Below are 20,541 nucleotides of genomic sequence, written 5' to 3' on the forward strand. Positions count from 1 at the left end.
ATACTTTGTGTGTGCCTGCGTTTCTAGGGACATACCAGCAGCTGCTAATACCATGTCATCTGTTTTTTATTCATGGCACTGCTGGACTGTGGATACATAATCTTTCTCTATAACTCACTCATTTCTAAGCTTAATGGGAAGCTGTCACTGAGAAACATGCTCCTCTGCCAAAAGTGGGCAGCCTGTCTTTCCACTGGGGAAACACATGACTCTGGAGTTCCTCAGGCTGCTCAAATCCCAGTAACATTGTCTTTTAATTATATTGAATATTTAATACTGGAATGCTTGTGTTCCTGCTTTATTTTCCACAATGACTGTCAAAAAGATCTTCTGAAGCTATGCAGAAATCCTTGCTTCTCTGATTTTGCTGGTTGAGATAGGCAGATGTTTACTCCCCCACTGAGCCAGCTGAGGCATCCGTGGCTAGGTGAGATGAGCTCTCAGCTGCACCCAGGGTGGCACTTGGGCTACCTGGTTTGCAGCCCCCAAGGAGCCCCTCCTTGGATGGCAACACTGCTCTCTCAGAGCAGGATTTGGCTCGAGTCAGGTTAGATGTTTACAGTGCTGATCCTCAGCTGAGTCAATCACCATGCCCTCCTGGAAAGAAATAGCTATTTGTAGGAATTTGGGCTGGTTTTAGGATGCGATTAGTTGCTCCTTGAAACTTACCATAGAATCATAGAATGGTTTGGAAGGGACCTTTAAACATCATCTAGTCCAACCCCCCTGCAATGAGCAGGGACATCTTCAACTAGATCAGGTTGCTCAGAGCCCCGTCCAACCTGGCCTTGAATGTTTCCAGGGATGGGGCATCTACCACCTCTCTGAGCAACTTGCTTCGGTGTTTCACCACCCTCGCTGTAAAAAATTTCTTATATCTAGTCAGAATCTGCCCTCTTTTACTTTAAAATCATTATCGCTTGTCCTATCACTACAGACCCTACTAAAAAGTCTGTCCCCATCTTTCTTATGAGCCCCCTTTAAGTATTGAAAGGCCACAATAAGGTCTCCCCAGAACCTTCTCTTCTCTAGGCTGAACAACCCCAACTCTCTCAGCCTTTCCTCATAGGAGAGGTGTTCCAGCCCTCTGATCATTTTTGTGGGCCTTCTCTGGACCTGCTCAAGCAGGTCCACATCTTTCTCGTGCTGGGGAGCCCAGAGCTGGACACAGCACTGCAGGTGGGGTCTCACCAGAGCAGAGTAGAGGGGGAGAATCCTCTCCCTCGACCTGCTGGCCATGCTTTCTGTGATGCAGCCCAGGACACGGTTGGCTTTTTGGGCTGTGAGCGCACATTGCTGGCTCATGTCCAGTTTTTCATCCACCCATCCATGCCCAAGTCCTTCTCCACAGGGCTTCTCTCAATCCATTCATCCCCCAGCCTGTATTGACACCAGGGGTTGATTGATACAAGGGTTTGCCCTGACCCAGGTGCAGGACCTTGCATTTGGCCTTGTTGAACCTCATGAGGTTCACAAGCGCCCATTTCTTGAGCTTGTCCAGGTCCCTGTGAATGGCATCCCATCCCTCAGGCGCATCAACTGCATCACTCAGCTTGGTGTCAAGCTTCCTCCAGGCTACAAGAGATTCTTCTCCCCAGAAGCCCTCTTTATCCTCCTCCCTCCTGTGGCCAATACATGCCCATAACATATCAGCATTGTCACTAAACCTGTGTGACAATGACCATGGCTGGTGTTAGGAAGCACCAGAATGGGTTTTGCATATCACCTTATGTAGCAAAGCCTTGCTCTGGGTCACCTGCATCTCACGTCCTCCTTTTCCTCTCTCCAGCACTGGGAAGGTTTCCTGTGAGCAGATCCCAGCCTGCTCCCCCTGGGGGTCCAGCAGCCCACGTTAGTGGGCTCATGCTAATGAGAACTCGTTCAACCAATACATGGAAGAGCTGTGATACTCCTGGTTTTTTGACATTGAATCAGTATGACTCATCCCTCATGCAGCCTCCATCTCCTCTTCCCAAGGTGCTCTCAGGCTTGCCCTTCCCTTCCCTACTTGCCTGTAGTGCTTGCTGTGCTCTGCCATTATTCAGGAAAGTTGCCTTCATGTATAATTGGGAAGAGACACCTGTATAGAGTGCACCTGTATATAGTGTCTCTGTACAGAGATAAATGCTGTGCACAGGAGAGACTCATCCCCTGTGGTTAATTTGTCAGTGCTGAATGCTCCTTAAAATAGAGCCAAGGAGATAAAGACAGAACTTGGGAGTTGCATGCACTGAAGTATTCTTGGTGTGGTTCTCTCTGCAGCCCAGGGTATGAGGGCTCCTTAAGCAATGGGGAAATGCAGGGAAGCAGCCCTGGGCATGTCAGCCAGCTGTGATCCCATACATACCTTCTTGCACTGTCTTTGGTGCCTTTTCATAAGTTTTCTCGGTGCAAATTCAAGTCACAGAGCTACTACTGAGGTTCAGTTCTTTCCCTGCCACCTCCTGACACCACTAATAAAGCTCTTCCTTTCCTCTAAGTCATTATTTGAACAAACTTAAGTTGTCTTGGACAGGAGGGAAGGAGGGAAGGAGTTCACAGGCTCAAGGCTGCAGGAGCTGGTGTTGCAGAAGAGCCCTGGCCATGTGCTCGCTGTGCTCCTCTGAGGCAGAAGTGCTTTGCAGTTGCAGAGCATTATGCAGCATTTCAGATAAACCTCTCAGACATGGCCCAGGGCACTGTGAAGGGTGTCTGAGTCATTGTGCTAACAAGGAGGCAGCCCCTAACGAATCCATCTCTGCTCTCCTGCCTCTCCAGGAAGGAAGGGAGAAACCTCAGAGTGCTCCCAAGTCAGGTTTGACTTCACAGGAGAGTTTCCCACTCTACAGATGACCAGGAATCCCCTGGATGATGCACTGATGCCATCATGCCTGGCAGGTGGATCCATTGACTCAGTATTGGGGTATTAAATTTTGTGTAAAGTGTTGTGTTTGCAAGTCCCAGATAGCCCAGGCTGGAGTAGGGATTGGGGAGTACAGGTAGGGGTCCAGAGCTGTGAAAGCACTTGGCTCACTGCCATCCAGAAGAGCCTCAGGGACAGTGTCTTTGGCTCGAAATGGCTGGTGTGTGTGTCAGACTCCACTATATGGGAGCATGGGTCTCACAGCCCTTCCTCCTGGCAGGGGAGAGCGCTCACCAGGAGCAGGCTCTTCTCCCCCAGCGCCACAGCTCCAGTGTGCTGGGACCACAACTGGGGCTTTGCTGATTTCTCTAGTAAAAATAACAGTTGATTTACAGTGCATTGCTTTTGTGTGCATTTTTGTAAAGAAGGTCCTGTAGCGGGAGGGAGCAGCAGGGGAAACCTTGGTTGAATAATGTTGCTCTGACAACTCACCCCCACCAGTAAAGCATGCTCAGCCCTTGCGGCTCCAGCTGAAGGATTTCTGCTGGTGTACCCCATCCCAAGTTCAGGCCAGCCAAGCTGTAGCTCTGACATGCTCCCCCAGGCTGCTTTTTCTGATGCAGGTTCCATGGAGGATGCCAGGAAGGTGTGGGTAGGAAGGAAAAGAAGAGCAACAGATACAGAGGGGTCTCAGCAGCTGCCTGGGCAGCTCACTGCACCATGGTCCAGCTCTGCAGCTCTGCAGCATTAAGGACACGGCTGGGTTTCTGGTTTGAATGCCACCTGTTATTCCTGATTTATGTCCGTGGGATTCACAAGCTATCTTGCTGACCATCCCATTATATTGTATGTAGAAGGTCCTGGGCCCACTTTTTATTGATTTCCCTGCTCTCAGAGACCAGTCCCCATCTCCTTCAATGTGTCTGTGACAGAAGTTTTATTAACGCAAAATGAATATCCTTCTGGAAAAAGAAGGCCAGAAATTAATAATGAATTAAAACAACTTGCCACAGGCATTGCTAATGAGCTCTTTGTCTGTGAGGCTCACATGAAAGGAGGTCATTGCTCAGCCGTTCCCATTGTGAATGGCAAGCAGATTAACATTGAACGCATGGGTCTCTCCTGAGACAGCAGGATGGGCTGCAGCTCAGCCAGCCCAGCTCGTGCCTGGCAGAGTTCTCCTACCCTTATCCCTGCTGTGCAGGTTTGTCTTGAGGAGTCTTTGCCACCTGGAGAAGACACCTTCCTCCTCTCCCCTCTGAAAACTCAGGTTGCCCATCTGTGTTGGGAAGACATGGGAGTCATCCCACTGGAAAGGACAATAACCTTGCAGAGAGCTTAAGGAGGAGAGCAGAAAGCAATCTTGAAGGGGACTAGCAGGGCTTAACTTCACTGCTGTAAACCTCTTCAGGGACACTGGCCTAGTAACTAACCTGGCACTGCTCCAGTGCTGGGTCTGCATCTATTGTTCTTTTCCCTTATCTTGCAAGGCAAAGGGTTACCCTGCCTTATCTGCTACCACAGGCTTTGGAGGAGGCCCCACGGCAAGGGCAGCGGAGATCGTGGCCCTGCTGAGCCCAGAGGGCAGGAGGAGGGCTGTGCTGGGAGAGGAGTAGCTGCCACTGGGCAGTAGAGAAGGGAAAGCTTTCATGTCTCCATGGCTTTTTCAGCAGCCAGGTCTCACTCAGCAGGAATAAGGATGCAGCACGTTGCATCTACCCACCTTGCCTGGGAAGGGTGGCTGAAGGCAGGTGCTTTCAGGTGCTGCTCCTCGCTCGATACCTGGGGCTGGATGCAGCAGTGTGTGTGGCAAGGGAGGCTGGGCATCACTTCTCCATAATGTGGCCCGGCATCAGAAGGGGATTTTACCCCTTGCCCAGTGACCCTTGTGACAGTGCTGGCTGGCTGGAGCCGAGGGACCCATCACTTCCCCCTATCCACAGGCAGCCTGTTTCACATCAGCCATTTATTGTTCTGTTCTGCTTTCTTGCAAAATATGAAAGTTCAACCTATCCTCCCCAAGTGCTTAACTCACGCTTGAGAAAATGTTGCTGCATTTGAGGCATTCTTTGTCACCACCTTTCCCCACCCTTGTCCTCTCAGGTGGGACACCAGCAAGTCTGGCTGATGGCTCGCTTCCTTGATTGGCAGCACAACTGCTCATTTATCAAGTAACTGAGTCACTCCAGAGCTCTGGGAGCCAGGCAGTGCCAGCCACACAGCGCTGTGCCTGAAGTGCACTCCGTCATGGGGATGCCCAGATTCACTTCCACCAAGTGCCCCCAACAGTGGCCTTGGCCATGGACGTGTCAGTCCTGCCCTCCCCATACCCATCACTGGCCACACATTCCCACCCCTCCTCTTCTGGTAGCACTAGGCTGGGAAGAAATCCCTTTCTGGTGCAGAGAGAGTTTGGCCAGATCAGGAGAGAAAGGAGCAGGTGGCTTGGGCAGGGGTGAGGGAAAAACAAGATTTAGGCTCTCAAACAGCACATTGACAGGCACAAAACCCCCTTCCTCTCTCTCCTTCAAAAGTTTGTGTTTGTTTGTCTGTTGTTAAGATGAAATCACATCCAATGCCCCCCAGCAAGTACCTACACTGAGCCCATGTATCTCTGAATTCACCTGGCAGTCTTACCATCCCCTTCATCACAGTATCTGGGTCCCTCATAAGCCAAATTGTAGCTTGTCCTTAAAGTGCTCCGGCAAAGGGAGGTTCATCTTACGGGAGACAAGGATGATGTGAATGTCCATCTCACCCAGCACAATGCCAGGAGAGAAGTATCTGAGGAGTCTCCAAAGAGACTGGTGTAGCTGATGTGCTCTTTGCTTGAGTCCCTGGAGAGACTCAAGGGGACAAAGGACATGACCACGGCTCCACACCTGGTCTACTCAGCTCTGAGCACCATGTGGGAGTTAGTTCAGGAGTCTGTGAAAGGCAATGCAGCAGGCAGCGTAGACATAGCAGAGACTCCAAAGGTTGTGCCTAAGGAGTCTGACTTGGGAATTAAAATAAAGCTAGCTACATCCCACCTTTTCGTTATCTGCCAGGCTGTTCCTCCTACACAGCAACTTATCTTGTATTTGGAGGTTGCTCTAAGCTAGTGCTGCATTTAGGCACAGCTATTGCTTCTTTTTTTGCTGGCATGACCTAGAAACCACCCTTGCGTTGGGTGCACAAAGGAGCAGTATGGACATTCCTGGTAACTGCACTAGGACATAGCAGGGAGATGGGTGGGTGGAGGACAGTGTAACGCTCACATGAATGCCAGGGAAAAATCCTTCAAGTTTGTCTCAGCTGTGTCAGATACTATGACAGTGCTGGGTCTAGGGACATTTTTAGAGAGAGGTTGAGAGTCTTAAATCCATTTGGGAGTTAAGTACACATCAGGGTTTTTTCCAACACAAGCTGTGTTTGTATTTACAGGACAGAGCAGTCAATTAGGACAGCAGGGTTCTCAGGTCTCCACCACCCATTTTCTGCACAGCCTTATCATTTCATCTCTATTTAACAACAGGTTCACGTCTGGGGTAACTCTGACTCAGCTGCTTGGCAGACTCATTGGGGCAGTCAAGCCTGTAGACAGCTTTATTTTCACTGAGGCTTGCAGCACAGAGATTTGTAGACCAAATCCTTACGAGCAGTCACCAGGGAACATTGTTGAGTTCTCTGACCCCAGCTATGCCAGTGCTGCTGTAACCATTGCAGCTCTGGGATTTGGGGCTATTACAGGATGTGGGATCACAGGCTGCAGCTACCTGGATCCTTTGTACCCCTGTTTCCTACCAGTGACAGTCAGGACAAGAGCTCTGTTATGGGCAAGACTTCAGTAGCCCAGTAGGAAACACAGGAGCTCAGCATTGCTGATGAAAATTCAGAGACAGGAGGACACATTAGACTTAAAAGTCAAATAAGGTTTTGCAGAAAAGGTAGTAATGCACCATCCTCTGTATGGAGTGAATAGTTTCTCTGAGCTTAGCTTTTATGCTCTTACAAAGGGTATTTTGAAAGTGTGTGTTACTTTCCTCTCCTTCCAAGTGCCTGAATTTGAGGATATATCCTTATCTCTAAATGACAAGTAATACTGAATGGGAAACTATTTTGTTCTGTCATTTACTTCTCATTTGGTTCTGTCACATCCTATCTTTTGGCACTATGTATTTTCTTAGTGTTATGAGCATATATCTGTGCTGTGTGTGTGAGAGTGGGTGTCTGAAATATGTTTGCAAAGGTCCTTGATAAAAAGCTTTAACAACTAAAATTATCAGAGAGGCATGAGTGAGCTGGTCATGGTAGATCTGAACACTGGCAGGCAGTAGATCATCTGTCTGCAGAGATATTAAGCACTGAAGAGGTCAGAATCACCAGGGTTTTAGTATTTACTTAGGAGGGAAACTTACTGCTCATTTCACGGAGCTAATGCTGCTTGCAGATTTAGCTTGAACACCAGAGGGAACATAAAAGCAACAGCAGTGGAATACCTTCAAGCATATCTATCCAAGTTCTCCTCATTAATCACTTTCATTCATTCTTGTTTTCCAGCCAAAGCTTTTGGCCAAGGAGTTGCTTGACTTGGTGGCATCTCATTTCAACCTGAAGGAGAAGGAGTACTTCGGAATTGCATTCACAGATGAAACGTAAGTGTGAGAAATCAAAGACCTAAGATCACAAGAAACCTTGGCAGTTTTGTCCTAAGCAAAATGACCAGCATAGAAGACCTGTGTACCCCAAGGTCCTAGACCAAGGTCTAAGGAGGCAGTGGACCTCACACCAGTCTGTCCCGTACTGCCTCTTCTTTAGAGGGCTGGAGGCTTCTCATGGCAAGTTCAGCATGGCCACAGGTGTACAGAGGCAGTAACAATCCGTTCCTAATCCCATGTTCAAAGAGTTGGCATCATTTGGCATTGGTAAAAGGTTATTTTAAGCTATCATGGATTTAAGATCCACTCGCTGGTTCAAAATTGTTAACAGATTGGCAGAACTGTTCAATTAAAGCGTTAGTTTATTCACTCAAGCAGGCTTAAAATTAATGCTAAATTATTTCAAGGCAAGAAAAAAAAAAAACACAACCTCACAAAAGTACTCTATTATTTCTGATGTTTTAGATCCCAGATTAGAGTTTCTTAAAAAAGGGAAAGAAGAAAGTGTGGGAAAGGAAAAGATTGCCAAATTTAACATCAACGAAAAGCATTTTTAAATATAAAACTTCCATTGTGGAAAGCATGTGACCTTACCAGGAATCACAGAACAGCCTTATGAGTGAGCTAAACTAAAGGATGGGACCCTGGCACTGCCATCACCTCAGGCAATGTTGGTTGTTTGCCTTGAACCCCAGCTCACAGAGTCCTAGTATTACCACAAAATTTGAGGTTTTGTCTCAAGACAGGCCATTTCTACCCCCTGTTTAAAAGGCAAGTATAAAATTAGCACTGGAGAAACACTAAAGGTCTGCCAAGTGCTATGATTAGTCCTAGACTGTGATTTTCAGTGCTACTGCACAGTCCCTGCTACTTGTTTCCAGCTGCCTGTTTTCTCTCTGTAGTTAGACTGTCCTCAGCATATGGACTATGCCTCGTATGTGTACCCACCATATTCCACCTTGGTTTGCAATAGGGTTTGTTTTTGTATATTAATCAGGAAGAGGCTTCCCACACCTATATTGTTTTAAAAAACCAAGAATTTCAAGCCAATGCTATGTTCCTAGAACAGCTGAGTCAGCAGTATTGTTGTCATGAGCCAGCTCCGCTCTCCTGCTGAAGTGGCAGGGAAATGTAAATTATCTGCTGGAATAATGATTCGGGATCAGGTAATCAGAGGCTGCTGCATAATTGCATGAACATATCCACATTTATCTCAGCAGTGATCATGCATCTAGAGCCAGTTCCTTTGGCAAGTGCCTGCCTTGGGCAGCCTGAATCCATCTCAGGACACAGTTTCCAGGATAGAGGAATGCTGGGCATCAGGCACGTGCAGAAGCAGGAACAGAATCAGAGGAGATCCCAGAATCCATCCCATCTCACTGACACGAGAAGTTCAGCCCTGTAAGAGATCTCCAACCCAACACAAGTTTATGAGACTGGTCCTCAGAGGAGGAACAGCAGAAGGCACTGGCAATTTATTAGGCAGAAGGAGGAAATTGCTCCTCACCAAGGTGTTATTTCTTACTGGAGAGAGCAAGTTACTCAGTGGGTGATGTCTGAGAGGGGCAGGAAAGCCATGCCGGGAAGCCAAAGTAGACTAAGAGATTAAAATGTTCCCTTAACAGCCCTAACAGCACAGGTTAAAAAAGAGAAACACATGTCAGACTGCAACCAGATAGCAGCTGAGCAAGTCCCAGCTCTTGGCGCAGCTGAGTGGGCGCAGGGCTCCCTTGGGAGTGCAAGGGAAGCTAATGAGGAGGTATCAGCAATCAGAGAGAGCCCAGCCTCCCCTGAGGCCTCCAGGTTTAACACGGAGCAGTGTGAGCAGAGATCTGGGTTAGTGATGGGAGGAAGCACAAGAAGCTGACAGAGGCTGTCGAGGCAGTGCTAAAAGATGTGCAGCAGCTGCAGGTGGATGTGCATCCTGCAATCCTGGACAGGATTTCAAAGGGTGAGGTGATGGCATCCACTCACTTGGTCACATTTTGACCTGTAGTCAAGATGGAGCAGGGTTCATTTTAGGAAATGCTCAGCCACCCCAGATGAAGATTTGGGGACACCCTCATTAAATCTAGTAAACAACCCAGAAACATCCCAGTAAATCCTAGCTGATATGAAGCTTGGTCTGCAGTCCTTCTATTGTCCCATAGTGAGTCTGACCTTTGCATTGAGGCTACTTCGGTGCTGTGAAAATAACCTTGACAAAAATATTTCCTCTTCAGTTGTAAGAAGCTTTGAATACAGCAATTGTTTTATTTGACTGAACACAGCCAAAAAATATATACTTGGGGGATTGGACTGGGTCTTGGAAATAGATGTCCCATGTCGCCTTCAGAAAATAAACTGGGCTGTCTATATGACAGATCTTAACCTGCAATATGAAATGGAAGTTTAAAAAAATCCTTTCTTCAAAAAGGATGAAAAACAGTCTCTTAATGTATGTTTGCAGAGCACCTCACACAGCCCTATAGCTGATACAGACCACAAAAAGAAACAACCCTTTAATTCTGTGATGCAGGCCCTCAGGGATTTCATTCTCTTCACTCTTCACTGTTTCCATGTGCCTTACTTGAAGGGAACTCATAACCAGCTAAAACAGATCAAGCCTGGTTCATAAATGTAGTCTGGGGTTGGCTAAATTGCAAGTTTAGTAAGAAGAAAAGCCACTAAAGTATTAAATCAATTCTTCTATTTAAGAGTAAAAGCTCTATCAGAGTAATTTATTTAGAAATTATTTGGACTGGGGATTTCCATTCATTAGTTGTGCTCTATCATGACAACCTAAGAAGAAAATCAATAGGAACAACCTTTGCGTTGGCAACTTAATAGTTTCTTGTGATAATATAGGGTCATTACTGCATTCAGCGTGACTAAAATTAGATTGTCAGACTATTATGGAGGAGAGAATAACGCCTCCTATTTTAATGATCATAGGAACGCTTTATGGTGTGAGCCATTAACTGTGGGAGAGCACAGGTCAAAAGGGTGTCGTACAGCACATGGCGCCAAGCTTCACATGAAGCCAGAAGAGCTATATGCTGCTTGATTAAGAGTGAAAAGGAATGGGGAAAGGTGGGGTTTTTTTTTAGTTCAGCCGATTATGAATCTCCTCTAACTGCACTTCCCCTTGGCATCAGCTCTTCCAGATTCACTGAGAGCAAGTGGTCAGGATTACCCTTCTGTTAGCCGCAGACGCCCCATCTGGGCCACAGACAGATTTTCCACGTCCTTTACTTATCCTTAGGTGTGAGTCACCTGCTCCACGGAGAACTACCTACTTTTGCACCTCACAGCTCCCCATCTCCATGGGTCCAACCAAAAGCTGATCCAAACCCTTTTGCTCCCTCGCCAGAGGAGAACCCGCAGAGCAGCTTCTTCATCTAGCTAATATATAGGATAAAAACTGCAAGGCATTGAGGCCCCCATTATTTGTGTTACACTTGTGCTAGAGACTATACTGACATGATGAGAGTGCCCTTGCTCAGCCCTGGATCCTATGGCCAAGGGGATGGCCAGGGAAGAGCAGGGTACCACTCTTCCCTGGAATAGTGTCTCACCTCTGGGAACTGGGGGGAAGACTATTTCTACCCTGCAGCCATGTGGCAGAGCCAAAATGAGGGACCAGGTGTCCCATGTCCTGGTTGAACAGCCAGTCCAATGGAGACTGCAGCTCTCAGAATAATGTCCTGCTCTGATGTTAAGACCAGTTCCTTTGTCACCAAGTCCACTGTTTTGCAAAATCTGTATAGTTACACTCATAGAGCTCCCTGAGCTTTGCAGCGCCTTCAAAAGTATTTCTGCTGAAGGATTAAGACCTTAAATGAGGAAATCTGTGAGCTTAAAGGGTTTTTTTGTTTTTGTCGTGATTGATGGAAATGTAAAATAGTTTATATGGTTTCTATTATGGGAATCAGTGTTTTTCAATGTCAATTCAATTCAACATGATTTTGACACTGAAGGGGCATGAGTTGGTTTATTAGTCCAAATACCTTTATATCACAAATCAATGTGAATCCACTTTTCAGAAAACTGGACACTAACTAGGAAAACTGTATAAACAGAACCACCTGCAGGCAAAGTATTCATTGATGTACGACTCTTTACTGAAAGCCCAGATAAAATAAAACAGAACTACTGCATGCAATCAACAATATGAACCCTGGGCACCAAAATCCATACTCAGTCTGTAACCTAAACGGACCCAGTTTCTTTTTCTAAAAGTGATTATGTATTTGTTATTGACACATCAGTTTAACTGCCAACATGAGTACAACAAACAGAAAAATGATCTGGCCTCCAATATTCACCCTCCCTATAGGTCACCCAAAAGAGTTTGCACCATTATTTGTGAATACGCTGATATAAATACCCAAATGAACAAATCAATGGTGATAATGAAACAAAAGCTACTTTGTGTCTCTAAATTGAACCGTGAAGGAAATCCAGCTAGATACAAGCATGTATGAATGGGATCCCAGTGCAAGCTGCCTAAATTGGTCCATGAAAACTGTCAGGATCACTACATGCCTAGGGTTATATGCCCATCCTTTTCTCTGTCTTACATGGGATTGTGGTCCATGAATAGTTCTGCTGAAGACAGGAAGACAGCTTCCAGAGCAAAGCGTTTTGTGGTGTAACAGCATTGGAGTTTGGCTCCCCAATAGACGACATTCACAGGCAGATGCCAGTGACTGTTCACTGCTGTTCTCTACATGCCACACATGCACACTTGAAAACAAGGAGTTAGGTGACAATCTGCAGTGCAGAAGCTCTCAGCAATGAAAGATTATAAGTGGTAATTGAGTACAGTGAGCAGTTAGCTCCTGGCAGTGATTTAAGTGACCTTCCTCCTCTGAAGGTTCTTTGGATTTAAGCTCCATGCAGATGAGAGTAATGAAACTCTTCAACGCAAAATCTCGGTGGCAATTAAATGTGTTATTCAGTGCACACAACTATGCATGTGTGCAACGTAAATGTGTGACCTGGTATGCATATGTATATGCATATATTCTTTTTGTACTGATTATATCAGTTTCTCAAGTTAAAATGCAGTGAGAATGAAAAGAGCAAGTCTTTTCAAAATAAAAAATACCTTGAATTATTGTTCTGTGCACCATGGCTTCTCAACCCTTCATTGTACATGTTAGGCAAACCCAGACGTTTCTGTTGAATAAACATAAAGGTAGACACTAAGTCCATTGTCAACAAATCGGTCTCAGTGGGAACGGGTGTGTAACGCCATCAGCTGCTGGTGGCTGCTACTTTGGTGATACAAATGCAGCCGGACAGGTTCAGGATAGGATGTCAGGGTTACTGTGGCTTTTCCTTGCTCTGACAGTGTTTTGTACTTTGGCCTACACCGTTAAATGCTTGTTTTGTACTTTGGCTAGGAATGGGTGAGCATGTCTAGTTTCAATCCCCATGTGTGCTGTGGCCTTCACAGTTAATTTCAGCCTTCCTGAGTTCTGTTAAAAGAAATGTAACAGCACTTCAGGACAAAAAAATTAGGAAAAAGGAGAGATTTCAAGAAGGTGGATGCAGTGGGAAATGCGGACACCTCTAATTTTTGGGTACCCAGCCTGAGAATTTTTCAGTGGGGCTTGTTTTCTGACAGATTACAGCATCTGTCTTCTAAAAAACAAGCCTTGTTAAAGTACTTATCTGTGCTGAACAGCAGGGCACAATGCAGAGATCCCACACTAGTACTGGGTGACTGCATCCCAGCAGCAGAAATAATGGAAGGAGACCGCATCATGCTGCATGCCCAGCCTGCTGAGAACAAGACCAGTTAGGTATTTAAGTTGGGGCCCGATGAAGCTGACTGACTGGCTGGAGTGGCTGGAATTCCTTCGTGCTGCTCTTCAGGCACTCTCCTGCTGACCTGTGATCTCTCTCCAGGCTCTGGGCATCTATTGCTGGCACTGGCATCAAACAGGTAGGGGTGGGATGGATTGCAGTTCCCCTCCCCTGGCAACTTGAGTTTAAAGCCCTCCTCACCAGCTTGGCAAGCCTATGACTGAAGATGCTCTTCCCTTTCTCTGACAGATGGACCCCATCAGCCCCCAGTAGACCAGGTTTCTCAAAGCGAGTCCCATGGTCCCAGAGTAGCCGAACCCCTGGCTGTGGCACCAGTCCCGTAACCATGTGTTGATTTGGCAGATTCAACTGGCCCTTTCAAACCCCTTCCCTTTAACTGGGAGGACTGATGAAAAAACTACTTGCACTCCATAGTCCCTTCACTGCTCCCAGGGCTCTGTATTCCTTCTTGATACACCTCAGACTGCTCCTGGTTGTATCATTGCTGCCCATGTGAAACAGCAGCTGACTGACTCACTTCAATTCTGTCTCCCCTTGCTTGTCTAGACAGCAGAATGCTGAAGGCGAGGGCTGCCTCTCCCTCTGGGTGAAATGTGGTCTGACTGAAATCAATAGCAAAACACTCACAGGATGCAGCCCTAGCATCACTGAAGGCAATGGCAAAATTCCCGCCGACTTCAGTGGGGCCTGAATTTCACCCTGTGTATTTCCACAGTGCCTAGTTTAACAGGGCCTTTATCTCAGCTGGGGAGAGAGATGCCCCTGTAATATAAATAATGGTATTTATAAAGTACCTCTCACATGCACACAGCGCTCTACAGTGTGGGGAACGTGACAAAGAACAGAGCTCCTGCCCAGGAAACCTTCCAGCAGCAAGGCACGAATGGATAAATTATAGGAGAAAATAATAGCGACAGGTACCATCTAGGCAAAAGGAAAGCAGCATGTGGTAATTGGAGCTGGAACGCTTCATGGAGCAGCTGTTTTTCAGGAGCTCTCTGAAGGAGGAAAAACGAAGCCTGGGCAAACCTAGAGAGGCTATTGCAGGCATGTGGGTGGTAAATAAACTGTCTGAGGCTGTAGAGTCAGGTTTAGCCTTGAGTGAAATATTGCAGGCGTTGTGGAAACTCTTTAACAATAAGAATTTCTAATGAAAATCTTGACAGACTTTTAATGATACAACTGCTCCAGGGGGTTCTAATAAAAAGGTGAAGCTCATAACATTTTGGGTTGTCCCACTTGCTCGGTGCTGCCAGCTTTCACCCTGACAGATTGAACTTTAGCAGCTCGATTCCCAGACTGAAAAGTTGCCAGGATGATATCGCCTCCGCTTCTCAAACATTTATTGTGTGTTTTTCAAATATCATGCAATAGCCGAGGGCAAATAGCATGCGTTTCAGTTCATCTTTTGTAACACCTCAGACCTCATTGCCATCTGTAGCGAGAAACTTCTTTGGTGCCGGGCTCAAAACTATCTCTTCTCTTGCCAGGGGACACTTGAACTGGCTTCAGCTGGACCGCCGGGTGCTGGAACATGACTTCCCCAAAAAGTCAGGACCTGTTGTTTTGTACTTTTGTGTCAGGTAAGTGCGTGATGGCAAGCTCTTCCCATGGGATACACCTGTGGACAACCTGTTCCCTAGAGGCCAGGAAATGAGGCTGTTGGTTTCTCACGCTGTAGAAATACCTGTGGACAAACAAACACTTTTACAGAGGTTTCTTTTGAGCTCTAACACTAAAACCCATAGCTGCCCACAGAGAAACCTTGTATGAGGGCAAGATTATTATGTCTTTACATTTTTATTTGTGGGTTTTAAACTCCTGGGAAGTCCAAGCTGGGTATGGCTGCAGAACAAAGACCTCTTGCTGCCAGGATAACCAACCTGAGCCAGTCACCTGGAGGGAAAACACTTGCTTCCTCACTGGTGAGCCATCCGTTTCCTCTGGATTATGCCCAGGGTGTGCTTTATGTCAGGGACCAAATTAATCCCAGTATATCTCTGTCATTTTTACCTTCTGGACTCAACGATATAACAGTATAATGAATTACCCACAAATAGCAAATGATGGCAACCACTTGGCTTCTGCATGGGCATAGAACATAGATAGGACTGGACCATACTAGAAAGGTTTTAATGAAGATTATGGCAGTTTGGGACAATTTCTCTTCATCTGGGAATTTTGCAAGGATCTGTTAGTGTTTGGAAGCTGCTAGAAGCTGCCGGTGCTCTTGTGTACACAGTGTCTTTGCTTCCAAGGGAGGTATTTTCCGAGAAGACAAATTTGCTCTTGCAGATTTAAAAAATGCAGAGAGAGGCTGGGGTTTGGGGTGGCATATGTGCAAAATGAAGTTGATAGTTTTGACTTACTTTTAATGGATAGCTCATGTCTAGAACTGGCCAGTGCAGTGTTATTGTGTCTTTTTCTGTTAGCCTTTCCACACCAGTGTTATATTACATCTGACATCACTCTCATTCATTCCATAGTATCCACAAAAAAATTAAGACCTACTTTTGAGTTTCTTCCCTTTTGTGAAGCTTTCTTCCCCCACATAGTGATTGTCATTCATTTAACTTCAATTACAAGGGAGGCTTCTAAAAAGAAGAGACTCTTTGTTCTGTTATGTCCCCATATTTAGTGGTGGATATATCTTAGGACAAATCAAGACTGTGCAAAGCCCCATCACTCCAGAACTGGCCTGGTGTCTCCCAAGAGAAGAGCTTAATCTACATTTTGGGTGCTTCAAACCATAAGGGTAGATCCAGAGCTGAACATTTCCAGTGTATGCAATCCAGAAGCACCTGCGCTTAGAACTACACAAAACTGTTGGTGCTCTTCTGCAAAAGTGTTAGACTTTTAGGCAAATTTTTTAAAAAAAAAACACCACACACAAAACCCACACAAATACTCCTACCCCAAAAAAACCCTACCACAACTAAAAAAAACCCGAACTCATGAAGAACAAAGCAGCTCTGTTATCAAGCATCTTGCCCAGAGCCAAATTGAGGAGTCTGTGCTAGGACAGGGAGCCCGCAGAGAGCAGGGAAAGTTCTGATTGAGCAAGAGCTAAGTGCAGATTTTAGGAGTGGAACTGCTAGATGTGTGAAAGCGGGTGCTACTGAGCCACTCTCATATTCATTTCAAAGACCACTCAATGAGCATAAATGTTGCCATCTGTATTGTCTTATGAAAGTTGGCAGCACAGTGGAGACAAGTCATTCTATCAGGATCGTAGCCAAGAGACATCTTAGGACTATGGATCCATACAACAGTTAGTAAATGAGTGACCTCTCCTGCTCTGGAATCATAATCCATAGAGGAAATCCATACGGGAAAAGACAGCATTCAGTGTCTGAAAAGCGAGTGTGTGAAAACTAGACTGACTATGGGCTTGTACTCTTTTTTTTTTTTTTTTTGTGGTAGTAATGAGTGGATTGTCACACTGAGTTACAATTTGAAATGGACTGGAAGGCCAGATGCCTCAAGAGTAAGGAATGGGCATTAACTTACCATGGCTTTTCTACTGGTTTTCTTCCTCTATTTATGTCAGATGCTGGCAAGAAGTTGAAAAAGTTTCCCAGCACTTAAAGAGTTCCCATGTCCATCCCCAAATCTGATCTGAGCAGAAAGCAATTGAGAAGAAATTGACTCCGGACAGCTGGCTGAAGTTGGAAAGGCCTCGTGTATCTGTCACCAGCATTTCCAGTTCGGGCTTGGGAACTAAAGCAAGGCTGAAGGAAAGGTTGTGAGGAGACCCACCTACAGACAGGGTTTTATGTTGATAAAGGACTTCACAGGGGCTTGCAGAGCCATCCATATCCATACCATAAACAGAATGCTCCCTCTCTCTCCCCTGCTGCCGTGAGGTAGAAAGCAGAAATAATTAATGCTGTACCATACCTAATTAAAAATGTGTTAATTTTTAAGGGACTGGGTGCCCATGACACCTACTATATAATTGGTAAAGGCTTGCCTGTGTTTGCAGATCCCTTTCTGGCATTACCTCTCTCAAGCATTGCAGCTGAGAAAGATTAGGTTGGTGCTGGGGGTCCTAATTGGGGAGATAGTAATACAAGTAACTGGATGTGCCAGATGTTCGTTACAGAGAAATCTGTTTACTGTATCAGGATTTAGTAATCATGTGGGGTTTTCCCTCTAGTCACAGTAAAAGTACAATTCAACCGCACTGGGTAACTACTGAAGACATGAAGCTTCAGGCAAGAACAGTAAATGGTAGTTTGTGAAGAGGAGAAGCTACAGAGGAACCATTTTCACCTTTTATGTGACCATCAAATTGTTTTTACCCTTAACATGCCTGCAGCAATGTTGATGGGCAGCATGCCCACCAAAGATGCATAGTTTTTAGATTGCTCTAAAAGTACATTTAAAGGGAAGCATGCCTTTTTAAGCAGAGGCTTCTTGGAAGAACCGTGCTGAAAATAGGAAGTTTCACAAGCTTTGCAGCCTGAAATTCTCCTCCCTTATTTAAATCTCTGCAGCACTGTTGAAGCTTCATCTTTTGACACATATTTCCTTGGGGTTTGACATTGTTGAACATTGATGTCCAGTGTCTTTACTCTCTTCTGTAATCAAAGACCAAAAATTTCACAGCACTGTGTCAAAGAAGGATGATTTTATAAGGATGTTCTTAGCATTAGTTCAGAAGAAATTGCTTCTGCCCTTGTACACTTGCACAGCTAACTGAAGCATCTCTGTCTTCAGGTTGTCATCTAGTGCTTCTTTGGATGCTCTCCACTGAGAACAACATAGGAAGCTAGGAAGCAATCAGAACTGCCTGGGCAGCTGTGAACCGCCCCATGGCTATTCTTGTGCAATGTTATTTTATGAGACTCTGCTAATATCCGTTTATATAGCTTTAAAGCCATACATGAAAGCAAGAGGGAGTGCCATGTGTCTTGCAGGGGAGGTGGGACATCTGGCAACAGGATGGGAGTGATATTAGTTCTCATCTTAGAATTAGCTTCCCTGGGTGGCTTTCTAAAGCCCTGGTCACTTGTTGTTGGTGAAACTCATTCCCTGCCTCAGAGGGGTTACAGTGCAGATAAACCAAGTCAGATAAGAGTCACAGCTAAGGTCTGGGAGAAGCAAAGGGTGCTCGACTAGTTGATTTTACAGAGGTGTTTTGAGACGGGAAGAGGGCAGTGAAATTGTACCTCACAACACAAAGTGCATGGCAAAGGGCAGGTAAAGTGTGGAGACCCAGGCAGGCAGCAAGGAGGTCAGAGGAAAAGAGAACTAGCAGGGGTTCAGATAAAGGTTGCTATATTTTTGGCAGGGAAGGAAGCATTTTGCTCTGACTCACAGAGGCAGGAGAAGGAAGGCAAAGTTACCCCCTTTGTGTAAATCTTCGAGGTGAGAGAGGACCAGAGCAGAGACGTGCTGTTTGTTCATGGAAAGCAAAGTTGGCCAGGCTTTGCAGTGAATTCTCATCCTCAAACAATGGCCTTGTGGGATTAGCAATGCTCAGCTAGGGAACCACCAGCATGGGTCTGATCTCTTTATCTTCTGGATGTTTGTCATGCTGTTAATTTATATGAACAAGCTCAGCAAATAAAATTCACTTCACTGGTGGATCTTTTCCCAGGAACAAATATGTGTGTTCTCAGGGTAGCTCCACCAGCTGAACAGTGACAACTCACTGCAGAAGTCGTCACGCTAAATCAAAACATCCCTCACGTGGAAAGGCTTTTCTTTCAGAAAGGCTTGGAAAAAAATGTGAAATAAATCCTCAATACTCATATACACTGTGGGGCAGAGTTTGTATCTATGGCCCGGCAGTATTCCCACGAAGGAATGCCTGTGTCCAGCAATGTCTGGCATGTGTTCATATGTACTGGCTAGGCTGAAGTCAGCGTGGGAGCCATGGGGGCTCAGGACTCTCAATATTGAGCCCAGACATTTCACCAGGTTACCAGAGTTACTACAGAAAAAAGAGACCAGCACTGAAACACAGAATGCAAAGCTCACGTGAGTCATTGCTTCCTTTAACCTGAAAGAAGTAGCTCTGTGTGCACCGGCGGTGGTCCAGGTCTGAGGCAGGTGGGACAGATGTCTGAGATGGGACTCAGGACAGCAAACCTGAAATGTTTACCTGGTAGACAGCTCTATCTCAAGGCTAATTAGCGCAGCCTCCCTGTATAGCCACTGGAAAGAAATTGGCACTTTTCAGGAACAATGCATCTGACTTACTTTAGATGACTGCTTTGGAATTCAGTAAATTGCAGTCTAAAATACCTATGTCTCTTCTCTGACCTGAGACCCCTGCTCAGATGTAGGCATCTACATTGTAGCTACCTCTTTTCACCAGATGAATCCTGTCTGTGTGCATCAAGGGCAGCCTATAAATTCAGAATATTATTTCAAACAGGGTTGGCACAGCCAGGGCTGAGGAGGCATTTCCATCTACAAGGCTTTGCCTGACTACCTGAATGGAATTGCACCAGATTTCAGCTGCTAATGAGGCCTTCTGCTATTTTAGTTTTTCAGCTCTCCTTTATATCCAGTCTTTAAACCCATATTCCATTAGAAAAGGACTAATGTTAAAAATAAAAGAAGCAGGAGACCATTTGGAAACACTTGACCCTGGAAGGGAGACAGTTGTTACTAATGTGGATTGTTTCCAGGACTAGACGGACCTTACGACTTGTTGCTGAAATGAATTACTGTCTCCCACACTGGCCAGAAGACACGTATGGGGTGCAGATTCATAGCATCCTGCTCCCAGCTTCCCCAACTCACCCACGTGGCAATCCCAGCACACCATGGCTGTGTGTGCCACTCAATTCCACTCAGCTTCGCTTCTCTGAGAAATTAGATTAGGGGGTGGTGATGACAGCAGCCTGCTGTGGCAGGAAGAGCGGAATAGAACCACACTAAATTAACCAGAGCTATTTATTTGTCTCCCACGTAATGGGCTGTTTCTCCATCCACAGTTTTGCCCACCAGAGAGGGGTATGTGGCGCTCCACCTCTTTGCTTCAGGCAGGGAATGAGGAATCACCAGCTCCTGTCTCTCCCCTCTGAGGAGGGAGAAGGAGCACCCCCTCTCTGCCCCAGGGTGTGAGACAGGGGTTTACAGAAACTGAGGAGAGGGGCCCGAGGAGTTTATCAAATACATAAATTTTGTATCCAGGGGAGAGGGAGAGAAGTGGCAGAGTTCGCTCCCACCCATGGATATGCTTCATCTCACCTGCTAACACCCAGGAGAAGATGCTGGAGAAAA

The 20,541-nt window shown here is 46.0% G+C and overlaps 1 protein-coding gene across 5 annotated transcripts in view; it reads left to right on the top strand.

The window, feature by feature from the left end:
- FRMD4A (FERM domain containing 4A) overlaps nt 1–20,541 on the top strand; it is a 287,750-nt gene that overhangs the window by 178,154 nt on the left and 89,055 nt on the right. For all 5 annotated transcript variants that reach the window (XM_074827964.1, XM_074827963.1, XM_074827962.1 and 2 more), the window contains exons 3-4: nt 7,385–7,479; nt 14,790–14,882. In XM_074827964.1, the coding sequence (XP_074684065.1) occupies nt 7,385–7,479; nt 14,790–14,882 (188 nt within the window). The remainder of the gene's footprint in view (nt 1–7,384; nt 7,480–14,789; nt 14,883–20,541) is intronic.

The sequence above is a fragment of the Strix aluco genome, chromosome 5 (genome assembly GCF_031877795.1).
Source record: "Strix aluco isolate bStrAlu1 chromosome 5, bStrAlu1.hap1, whole genome shotgun sequence".
Taxonomy (NCBI): domain Eukaryota; kingdom Metazoa; phylum Chordata; class Aves; order Strigiformes; family Strigidae; genus Strix; species Strix aluco.